This window comes from Thamnophis elegans, chromosome 1 (assembly GCF_009769535.1).
Source record: "Thamnophis elegans isolate rThaEle1 chromosome 1, rThaEle1.pri, whole genome shotgun sequence".
Taxonomy (NCBI): Eukaryota; Metazoa; Chordata; class Lepidosauria; order Squamata; family Colubridae; genus Thamnophis; species Thamnophis elegans.
This window is the reverse complement of record NC_045541.1, coordinates 72,101,595-72,113,674: the sequence shown is the minus strand read 5'-3', so window position 1 is coordinate 72,113,674 and position 12,080 is coordinate 72,101,595. Positions and strand designations below refer to the sequence as shown.

Sequence of the window (12,080 nt, the reverse complement as noted above, 5' to 3'; positions counted from 1 at the left end):
TGTCATTCCGTACACTTGAAGGAAACCTATGAGAACTTGGAATTGGTTCTTCATAAACTTAAATATGAAGACCATGGTTGGCAAATGTGCGGAGACTTGAAGGTCTTGTGCATGCTGCTCGGGCAACATGCTGGATATACCAAATACCCTTGTTTTCTGTGTCTATGGGACAGTCGAGACTGACAAAATCACTAGACCAAGAAGAGTTGGCAGCCAAGGGTGCTAACAGTCGGTGAAACAAATGTCCTCCGAGAAACTTTGGTACCTTCCCATAAAGTTCTTCTACCACCTCTCCACATAAAATTGGGATTGATGAAGCAATTCGTAAAATCACTTCCAAGAGATGGAGCATGCTTCAAATACTTGGTCACCAAGTGTGTTCATCGGACCAGACATTAGAACACTTATAGTTGATCAAGAGTTTGTCAATACCATGACGGATCCTCAAAAAGAAGGGTAGATTGCATTTAAAGAAATTGTACAGAAATTTTTACGCAATAACAAAGATCCTCGCTACAAAAAGATCATCGGAAGAATGCTGAAAGCATTTCAAGCTTTACGTTGCCTCTTGAGTTTGAAAGTGCATTTCCTCCTGACTACTTTCATCTACTTTCCTGAAAATTGGGGAGCTGTGAGTGAGGAACAAGGTGAACGATTCCACCAAGACACTAAAGAGATGGAAAGGAGATACCAGGGAAAATGGAGCATTATAATGATGGCAGACTACTGTTGGATGCTTCAGAGAGACATTCCAGATGCTACTCACAAGCGTAAATGCACCAAGAGGAGCCTCACAAGGAAGAAGAATCAAGTTTAGTGTGTGTAGGTCAGCTCATTTCAGTTCAAAAAAGGATTTTCATGAAAATATTGTAATAAAACTTTGATTTTATAAGTCTATTTCCATTTATTTTGAGGTATTGCCTTATTTAACATAGTTACCTAAATTGTCAGGAAACGTGATGTCCTATGACAAAATGGAGGTCATTTTCAGATTCAGCGCACCAAAAAACATAAAGATTACGTGGAATAACCAAAACAGCTCTCAAAAAAATTTTTTTTTGCAGACCTGTGTAATGAACATGAATTGTTTGTGTATTTTATCAAAAGTTTTTCAGCATCTAATAATGAGATTACAAGTTGATTTTTATTTTAAGTCTATTATATCTACAGTAAATCCTAAATCATCTGTTGCATGCCTAGTTTTTTTTCTCCCTGCTTGAACATTCTTAATAACAAATGGTATCATTTTGCTATAATCTATTTCCTAACACTGCTATTAAAATCTTTGTATCAACATTATCAGTGAAATTAGATGAGCATATCAGGCATTATATTCACTTGCTTTTGTCTGATTAAATGCTAGTGATAAAGTCCAATTAGTGATAAGTCTGATTAAATGCCAGCGACAAAGGAAGGAAAATACTGGATGCAAAGTTAATAGGGACTGTACTCTTTTAAAAGAATCTAAATGCTTTCTTTCACTCTTCCTCTACAGGGGCTTTCAGCTAATTGGTGGTCTTTGCACCATTCCCAGCATCATGCTAAACCCAACTGTTTCGAGAAGGACCCAGATGTTTCATTTCATCCCTTTATTTTGTCATTAGGGGAAACTCTTTCTTTGGAGGTAAGAAGCAACTGCTTAGATGACAATAGATTTTACTGAACCCTGGCCATTCTCCTTTCAGATCAGCATCAGAACAGCAACTGTTAAGCCATTTCATTGTCAATTTGTTAGAGTTGAGCACAGCCTAATTCTTCTGGGTTTATTATTTATATTTATTAGCAGCCTTTAATAAAACAGATCTCATTGAGATAGTAGATTAGTAGAGTTCGACAAAATGTTCTCCCAAGGTGGCCATAACAAAAGTGTATTTCCTTATAAGGGACCAAATGTGGTATTCAGCCAGTTCCGACAGGTTCTGGAGAACCGACAGTGGAAATTTTGAGAGTGGGGAGGGAATGGAGATTTTGCAGTATCCTTCTCCTGCCATGCCCACAAAGCCACGCCCACAGAACTGGTAGTAAAAAAGTTTGAATCCCACCACTGATAAAGGACCCCTCCTTTCTAAGGCTAGGTGGCATTGTCCAAGGAGAGACTTGAACTCACAATCTTGCAGTTTCCAGCCTGATGCCTTAAAACTGGTTCTCCTGTGGTGGCTCATAGCTATAGATGAATATTATGAACTGGATTATTGAGGGAATTATCTCACTGGATTGACTGAACAATCATGTACAAAAGGATTCTGAGGAAAGCAGCAAGTTTTTATGGCCATGTGAATGCAATCCTAAGAAGGTGTGTTAGGGAGGCAAAGTAATTCCTGTCCAAAAATCCTGGCAGCTCGGATAGGAATAGGATAGATTAAAAGATGGAGGGCGGAATGGAGTTTAAGCATCTATTTGTTTGTCCCCTTTTGCTCTTTCTCTGGTTCATGTTATGGATTGGACTGACTATTGTGTGGATTATCTCAGTGGATTGTTTCAGATTTGAAAAGCATTTTTTGCCTTGGCATAAGTGTAGAATTACTTATGCCTCACAAGCAGAAATACTGGTAGAAAATGTTCTATCTCTGATGGTTGTGAGGTTCTGAGGATGTGGCAGTCAGTAAAAATATCAAAATGAAGAAGCTGCCTATTTAGCTGAGATTCTGGATTCCCTTTTTATTGTTAATTCACCTCTACCGAAACCAGTCGGGACATTAATTTTGGCGGCTATAGGATGGTGTGGCTGAAGAGCTGATATTGGGTCAATAGAACACTTTGAACCCATCAGATCCACGTCCATCAGTAATGCTTTCCTTTGGGAAAACTAATGGGAAGATTAGTAAAGGTTTATCTAGTGTTTCTGCTACAAAAGGGACAGCTTCCTTTCCTGACTAAGAAATCTAAGTTTAAGACTGTTCTTTCTGTATTTCTATTGCAGGGCTTAATTTTAAAAGCTATCTCGCTCTGCCATGTGTTTCTGCACCTGGAAAATTTGAAAATAAAGACTGCAATCTATTCTAACTACCACAATTACAGTTTATTATTGTGACAGCTATGTACATCTCACTTTTTTTTGCTTTTTTCCTGCCCGAGAATTTATTTCACACAGCAGATGAAAAGGATGTTATAGAAATGGAGCCTTAAGTTATAACTACCTATTGAAAGTTATTTGCTTTTTTCATGCCTTATCTTTTACAGTTGGGTTTGCAGAAAAAGAAATACATGCCTTATAACTATCAGCACAAGTATTTTTCCTTCAGTGAGTATCTTCTCTCCTCCTACCTCCTGTTAAACTCCAAATGAACTTTTTCTTCTGTTAAAAAAAACAACATCCTCTTTGGCTCTTTGGACTCTTATCTTTTCAATCATGAGCACATGGGCAGATTATATATATGCATTCTACTTAATCCCCAGCACAGTTTAGATTAATAACAACTCTTATTAATATAAATGATAATGATAAGATAAAGAGGAGGAGGGAAGAAGAAGAGCAGTGGTAGCAACTACAGAACATTGCAGAGAATGAGGAGGAATTCTTTCCTTTCTCAGACCACACAGATTCCCATGAGTTTAATATACATATTTAAGCTGGCATCCCAATTCTAAGTCGATACCTTCAAAAACAGGCTATGCCTAAACAATGCAAAGAGAGAAATGGCAAGCTGGAGAGGGTACTGCTCTTTCTCATGCAACTGCTCAATTATTTGATGCTCTATAGACACAACTGAGGAGCATCCATAAATCAAATTACAGTGGAAGAAAATTGCCATGGAAGAGAGACAGGAACATAATGGAGAATATAGTCCAACCTCTTTACCAGCAGTTGTTTTTGTTTTTGAAACTGCTTTATTCATAGGATCATAAATGGTGCCTGCTGGATCTAACTCCTGGCCCATCAAGTTCAGCAGTCCATTCTTACAATAACCAACCAAGGAAATCTACTGGTCTTCCTTCAGGTGGCCTTCAGAAGCTACCACACTGCCATCCAAGCTAATAGCCATTGAATCTTATGAATTCCATGAGCTCCATCATTTCTGGAAGCCAGTCAAGCTGGTGGGCACCACAACTAACTGCTTACAGCAGGTCAGAGGGAACCTCTGTCATAAGTATTTTTTAAACTGTCTTCAAGATTGAGTGTTGAGTCTGAGTCTCAAGAACCACAAAAGCATTGGAATCTGAACAAGGTTTTTTTTAATTGAAAAAAACATATCTTCCTATAAGGGTTACAGAGATATTTTATTTTGAAAGAAACCCAAGATATAAAAGCAAAATGTGTAACTTACAGGTGTAAGCGTGTTTTCTATTGCCTCTACTTCATATTTTATTCTATTGCTAGTTCTATATTGTTACATTAATTACAATTATTATAATGGTTACAATTATTATAGTCTATTAGAATATTGTATTCTGTGGTACTATTATATAATAATGTTTTCTTCTTACAAACACTGTTCTCCCTTAATTCCTGTCTCTGGAATATCTTCTCCTTTTCTTCTCTGCTGTTGGTCAGCAAGCAAAGTATTTGCAACTTTCCGTGTTGTGCCTCTATGCTTCTTTTCCTCTGGACTATTAACCCCTCCCCTCTTTTGAAGGAAAAATGCCTTTTATTCAGGTGATTCCAATAGAAGAGAATATTTGTAGTTGGAGTGGAACTGTGGGGTCCTTGGTGCTCCTTGAGGCCAGTAGTTTTCTTGCAGACTTTTCATTACCCAATTAGGTAACATCATCGGTGCTAGAAGGTGGTGGGGTGTGCTCTCTTTATATATACTAGTATCTTGCCCTGTCTCTAGTTTTAGGTTTTATATTGTTGTAAGTCACCCAAAGTTGTATTTTACAAGATGGGCAGTTTTACATGATGTCTTTTATGAATGAATATATAAACACTTGAAAGCTGGTCTCACTGGATTTACCAGGGCTTTTCCTCTAAATAAATCTGAATAGATTAAGATAGTATTGTCCACTTATCACAAGGAATAACAGAGCTTCCTTTAGCTCATTCAAGTATATTTTAATCAAGGGGTTCTAATAGAGCCAGCACAAATAGTATGAGTGGCACAATTCAGGCAGTCTCTGCCACATACAAGTTTTGGAATTGATTTATTTTTGATGATGAGATTCTCAAGTACAATTATAATTATTAAATAAAATGGTAAATACAGAACATTTGAGGAAAGTGGTTGATGCTTCTTTTATGTTTAGAAAGGATACTTAATGGATATATGCATCTTGTTTCCTTCTACAGCATTGCCACTGATTGTAGTGCCTACTTTTCAAGTTTACTCATTGTACTTTATATTCCAACGCAAGCTCTGGAGGGTGAGTACACAAATAATCCATACCAAATATTAAATAATACAATACTGAGACACCCCTCCCTCCATGGTATGTTTCTAGGTTTAGAATTTTATTTCCTGAAGAGGATTTGAAAAGACTAAACCATTTTAGGCGCTTATAAAAATTTGCATGGGGATATTGTTAATGGGAAAGTCAATGCCACCCAATTCTAAAGTGCTTCCAGATGAATTATTTCTGGCTATCAAAAGGCCTTTTATGAAGAAGGCATTCAATTTTTGCCTGGGAAAACAAATGTAGAAGGCAGGATGGGGAAACCTTAGTGGCAACTGGACAATAACATTGATTGAACTAAGAATGGAAAAGAATTACAATCCAGTTTTCTCAAGTAGAGATTATGAAGAATTTGATCAAAAAATGATTTATGGTGGCTTGAATACAACTATAAAGTTATGGTTCATCTTTTTTAAAAAAAAATTAGAGGGATTGGAAATGGGTTTGGACTTATTCTTTTCTAATATAGAAGATGGGAGACAAGACTTTTCCAGCCTTGTTTAAAATGGGAATTTGCCATGTACTATTGTCAAGTGCTCTAATTAAAAATGGCTGAAATTTTGTGGGATAATCAAAGCTAATAATATTTCTACATTCTCTCACCTGATATCACATAAACATGTCAGTTATTGAAAATAATGCTTTTTTGAGCTCACATGACATCAACAGTGGTGTTTACAACACACTTGTAAGTGCTTATTAAAGACCCATTTCAATTGTGAATGTTGTGCATTTTTAATTTTTGGTATTGTCTTATTTATTCCCCTTTCCCTATTTTATTGTGAGCCGCCCGGAGTCCTTCGGGAGTGGGCAGCATACAAAAGTAATAAACAACAAACAACAACACTGGTTCTGTCAAAATGGGCCATAAACAGAGCAGAGTTTCCAGAAGATATACATCTGGATCTTAGTAAGATTCCATGTAGGGTGTCTACTTGGAGCAAGGAAAGATGCTATTCTAATCTCAATTTCTTCTCTTCTTTTCTACAGGAAATGGCATGGATTCTGGCATATTTTATCCGATTCTTTATTGCCTTCAACCCCATATTAGGATTCAAGGGTGTTTTGGGATACCTCCTTCTTTTGAAGTACTGTTCATCATATGTACTATTTTCTTTGTGTTTGACTATCCCTTCCCAGACCCTGACTATTCTCTAGATCAACGATGGCGAATCTTTTTTGGCTCGTGTGCCATGGGGGGGGGGGGGAAACGCAGGGGGGGTCATGCATGGGCATGCTACACCCATAATGTAATGCGCGACCCCCCCTTTGTGCATGCACGCAAGAGAGGCACTAACCCCACTTCCAGTTTGCTCATAGGGTGGTTTTTAGTCCTTCGGAGGCTTCAGGGGAGCCTCCTGAAGGTCCCTGAAGCCTCTGGAGGGCTTAAACCAACCCTCCGAACAAATCGGAAGTGACTTCTGGTTTGCTTGTAGGGTCCTTTTTAGTCCTCTGGAGGCTTCAGGGAAGCCTCCTGAAAGTCCCTGAAGTCTTGAAGGGCTTAAACCGACCCTATGAGCAAATCAGAAGTCTGTTCCTGAACGTCCTGTTTGCCCATAGGGCCGTTTTCTTGTGTTCCGGAGGCTTCAGGGAAGCTCCTGAAGCCTCCGGAGGGCTTCTGGTGGGGGAGAAGGCTCTTTTTGCCCTCCCCAGGCTCCTACAAAGCCTCTGGAGCCTGGGGAGGGTAAAAAATGGCTTTAAAAAGGGCTGAACTCGCCTGCCCTGACAAATGACTACGCGTGCCACCTGTGGCATGTGTGCCATAGGCCCGCCATCCCGGCTCTAGATTATCCTTTTTCTAACTTCCATATGTGTGGCCTTCAATTCTACCATTGCCATTATAATAACTATCTGGGATATAGCCAAGCCACTCCATTTGGGATCAGTTTCCAAGATATCTGCTCAACCTTCCAAATTTGTCCACTACCGCAGAAAGATTGGGGGGGTCCTAATCTTTCATTTGAATCTGACTCATTATCACTGGAGGAGTGTTAGAAATGTATTGATTTCCATAGAAAGGCATCATTAGGTCTAGTAAATGACTTGCATTCTAAGCCTAACAAACAAACGAATAAATTTGTCACACTATTCTACTTAAAGGCTTAAAAGATTGTTTGTGTAGATATAGTTTCACTTTGCCTAATTTGCCTGACTTTGCCTCATTTCTGTCTTTCAGTGTTCTTGAGAGTATTATATTTACATGGATATCACAGACAAGTCATCTTCCTATGCCCATCGATCATGATAAAAACATGGATTGGTTCTCTACACAGGTAAGAGAGATCCGAGAGATAAAATTGATGGCTGTATATGATTAAACTTTAGCTTGTCTGCATAATTTTATTATATGACAATAATTCACAGATCCATAATAATCAATTATCATTTCCACGTGTGAAAACTGAATTACTTTTTGGATGTTATTTTTACCTATTATTATTTCTTTTAGCTTGCTTTTCCTATGATAGAAAAGTTTGAAGGGTGTTTAGAAATGCTATAGATTATGATTGCCCTTGCTTTTGTTTGGACTTTATAAAAATGGAAATGAGATGAGTAGAACAAATATTCTTTGGCCTCATTTTAAGATAATAGTACTAACTGAAAGAGAAACTGGCCAGTGCAGGAAAATTTTCCATTCCAAGCATCTGGTTTTCATCCAGATCAGGATATTCTCCCCTCCCCCCAAGTTTTATTTATTTTATTTATATTACATTCAATCCAATTTTTATTAAACAGTCGATTGTCTGGGTGCAATCACATTTAAACAATCATAATATTCATCTTTGTTGTCACATTTATCTCCACTATTACAACATAATAGTAATATTGTAATAACATAGTGATACAATAACAGTAATACTTGGCATCATGTACTTTAAGAACCCTTCTCTTTAAACTTCATCTTTTAATATCTCTTCTTCTCTAACTTCTGTCTATCTTAAGGTGGCCAGATTTTAACACAGGGGAGCTGACGATAGTTTGAGCGGCCGCGGCTGGCGCAAACTACCGTCAGTCGCCCCGAGCTCCTCAAAACAAGTCCAGGGAGAGTAGGTGTTGGGCTGGAAGGCTTCTGGCGGCTCCCGGGCAGCGATGCCACTGCTATCCGCTCACCGTATCTTCCCGCCCGGATGCCTGAAGCCTTCCAGCCCACCCGGGGCAAGTCACCTGCGGTGCAGCCGGTGGTGGACAGGAGGGCTTCAGGCCGCTCCTGGGTGGCGGGTGTCCAGGCAGGAAGAGCCGGCAGGGGTGGCGGTGGCATCTTTGCGGCGGAGCAGAGGCAGCCTCCAGCGCCAGCAGCAGGGCAGCCTCAATCGGGCGGTGAGGCAAGCTGCGTACGCGAGGCTACTCGGCCAGCCCATCCCGCAACTCTTGTTAGTGCTCGGCAACACACTGCTGCCATGCAGCCTCCAGCCCCACAGGCCATCCTCCTGGCACACAGCCACTATCATCCTGCAATTCCTTGGCGGTGTTGGTGGCAGCGGTGGCCGCGAGATCTCCTCCTCAGCCACCGCCATCTTGGCTCCCCCTCCCTCCGAGCCCTTTCCCTCCGGCTTCCCTCAGGCCTCGCCTTGCTCTTCCCTTGCCCTCGCACAGCGGGTCCTGGCTGCAATGCCGATGCCCTTTCGTCCACTCACCCATGAAAATCGGGACTTTTTAAAAACGTTGCAGGACGCGGGACAAATTGTGAAAAATCGTGACTGTCCCACGAAAAGCGGGACATCTGGTAACCTTAGTCTATCTTATCTAGCAGTTAATAACATATAAGATTAAATATATCATATGTCAGAAAACAAAAATAAGGAAATAAAAAGAAAAAAAGAATATAGAGAGAGGAGGGAGATATAGGGAAGAGTAACTCAAAAATAACAACAGAGAAGAAAATCATCCCTTCATCACCTCCTTGCCTGCTTCAACTTTATAATTGCTATGCCTTAAAGAAAAGAAAGGAAAAGGAAAGGCAAGTCCAAACAGCAATAAAGAAAAGGAAAAAAAAATAATCTAACCATTATCTATTGCTCACCTTGATACTTTAATTGTTATGCTTTTTTTTTTTTTTTTGGCCTGCCTCCCATATTCCTCCCTTACATCTCCAATCTTTATATCTACTTCTTGGAAGTTTGGTCTAAATATTCCTGCCATCTCCACCCTTTTCGCTGCTTAACTTCTAAGCTTTCTATCCCAGCCCCTTTCTTCCTTTCAATCATATCATTCAACTTTCTTAATACATTTTCCCCTGTTTTAATTCATCCACCACTATTATTTTTATTATTATCTCCTCTTTCTTTTTTCCCTTCTTCATTTCTTTTATTGGCTTTTCCCTTTCTTTTGTTAGCTCCTCATTAAAGAGAGACCCTATTCCCACAGAAAACACTGAGCCATGAAACCTGGGTAGGCATGTCTGGGGGGGGGATGTCATGTGACTGGGTGGGAGTGATGTTGAGTTGGTCACACCCACCCAGGTTTTGTGGCTCCTGGTGTTTTCTTGACTCTCTTGCCCACAATCTGGCAGAGTCCCTGGTCGCCGCCTGGAACCCAGTGGCGACTGGGGCCCTGGATCAGATTGCGCCTTTGCGGCCTCTCCGCAACAGTGGATCCAGGAGGGCTCCTTGGTTTACTGAGAAACTCCGGGAGAAGAAGCGCCAAAAGAGACGCCTAGAGCGACATTGGAGGACTAGTAACTCCGAATCTGACTGAACACTGCTAAGAGCCTTTATTAGGACTTATCTCGTGGTGATACGGGCGGCAAAATGTGCAAATTTTCCGCTCTCATTGCATCTGCGGAATCACGCCCAGCTGCCCTGTTTAGGATAACCCGTTCCCTCCTGAATGGGGGGGGGGGAAATGGGAGATGCCTTGCAGGGTCGAGCTGAGGAGTTTGCTCAGTTTCTGTCGGACAAAATCACTCAGATTCGGACAGACCTGGACTCCATTTGGACAGAACCAGCCGAGATGCTGAGGGAGAGTCTTGCTCAGACTTTCTGGAATGAGTTCCAGCTTGTCACCCCTGATGAAGTGGACAAGGCCATGGGAGCGATGAGTGCCTCCACCTGTTTACTGGATCCGTGTCCCTCCTGGCTGGTCTCAACCAGCGGGGAGGTAACACAAGGCTGGCTCCAGAGAATTACGAATGCCTCCTTGATGGAGGGATCCTTTCCACGGCCTCTTAAGGAGGCGGTGGTGAGAACTCTCCTCAAGAAGTCTTCTCTGGACCCAGCTATTTTTAAAAGCTATCGTCCAGTCTCCAACCTTCCTTTTTTAGGGAAGGTTGTTGAGAAGGTGGTGGCCCTCCAACTCCGATGGACCTTGGATGAAGCAGATTATCTAGACCCTTTTCAGTCTGGTTTCAGGCCTGGTTACTCCACCGAAACCGCTTTGGTCGCACTGACTGATGATCTCTGGTGGGCCAGGGACAGAGGCCATTCCTCCGTCCTTATGCTCCTTGACCTCTCAGTGGCCTTCGATACCATCGACCATGGTATCCTTCTGCGACGGCTGGAAGAGGTGGTTCCATTTTATGGTGGTTCTCCTCTTACCTCTCCGACAGGTCGCAGTCGGTGTTGGTCGGAGGACAGAGGTTGACTTCTAGGTCCCTCAATTATGGGGTGCTGCAGGGGTCGGTCCTGCCCCCCCTCCTATTTAACATCTACATGAAGCCACTGGGTGAGATCATCCACCGGCACGGGATTAAATACTACCAGTATGCGGATGATACTCAGTTGTATCTGTCCACCTGTGCCAACTCAGTGTGCCAGTACCTGGAAGCTGTTAGGGTCTGGATGGGAGTGAACAAACTCACACTCAATTCTGACAAGACCGAATGGCTGTGGATGTTGCCCCATAAGGACAGTCCATCTAGTCCGTCCTTAACCCTGGGGGAGAAAACTTGCACCCCTCAGAGAGGGTTCACAGTTTGGGGATCCTCCTGGACCTGCAGCTGACTTTGGAACACCATCTGTCGGCTGTGACCAGGGGGGGCTTTGCCCAGGTTCGCCTGGTGCACCAATTGCGGCCCTATTTGGACCGGGAGGCACTTCAGACAGTCACTCATGGCCTCGTCATCTCAAGACTGGATTACTGTAATGCGCTCTACATGGGGCTGCCCCTGAAAAGTGTTCAGAGACTGCAATTAGTCCAGAATGCAGCCACGCGAGCGATACTGGGTGTGCCAAGGTACACCCACATCACACCTATCCTCCGCGATCTGCACTGGCTGCCCATTGGTCTCCGAACACGATTCAATGTGCTGGTTATCACCATAAATAAAGCCCTACATGGCCTAGGATCTGGGTACCTATGAGACCGTCTTCTGCCACATACCTCCCTTAGACCGATAAGATCGCACAGGATGGGCCTTCTCCGGGTGCCTTCAGTGGGACAATGTCGGCTGGCGGCGCCTAGGAGTAGGGCCTTCTCTGTTGCCACTCCGGCCATATGGAATGAGCTGCCCCCAGAGATCCGGGCCACCCCACTCTCATGGCCTTTCGCAAAGCCTTTAAAACCTGACTTTTCCGGCAGGCCTTCTGATTGGGTGTTTGTTGCGTTCCTTTTTTAACTTTGTGTGTCCTATTGTTTTTAAGTTCTTTTAATTCCTTTTTCATTTCTGTAAGCCACCCGGAGTCCTTCGGGATTGGGCGGCATAGAAATTTAATAAATTCAATTCAATTCAATTCTTTTCTGTGGGAAACGGATCCTAATGGCTCTTTGAGGGTTTAAGATTGCCGACCCCTGTGCTACACCATGCTTCAAGACAA

General features: G+C 42.1%; 1 protein-coding gene across 1 annotated transcript in view; it reads left to right on the top strand.

The window, feature by feature from the left end:
- LOC116513190 (acyl-CoA (8-3)-desaturase-like) overlaps window positions 1-12,080 on the top strand; it is a 30,628-nt gene that overhangs the window by 15,329 nt on the left and 3,219 nt on the right. Inside the window, exons 5-9 of the mRNA XM_032224124.1 lie at window positions 1,496-1,624; window positions 3,181-3,241; window positions 5,225-5,298; window positions 6,319-6,416; window positions 7,505-7,601. Of these exons, the coding sequence (XP_032080015.1) occupies window positions 1,496-1,624; window positions 3,181-3,241; window positions 5,225-5,298; window positions 6,319-6,416; window positions 7,505-7,601 (459 nt within the window). The remainder of the gene's footprint in view (window positions 1-1,495; window positions 1,625-3,180; window positions 3,242-5,224; window positions 5,299-6,318; window positions 6,417-7,504; window positions 7,602-12,080) is intronic.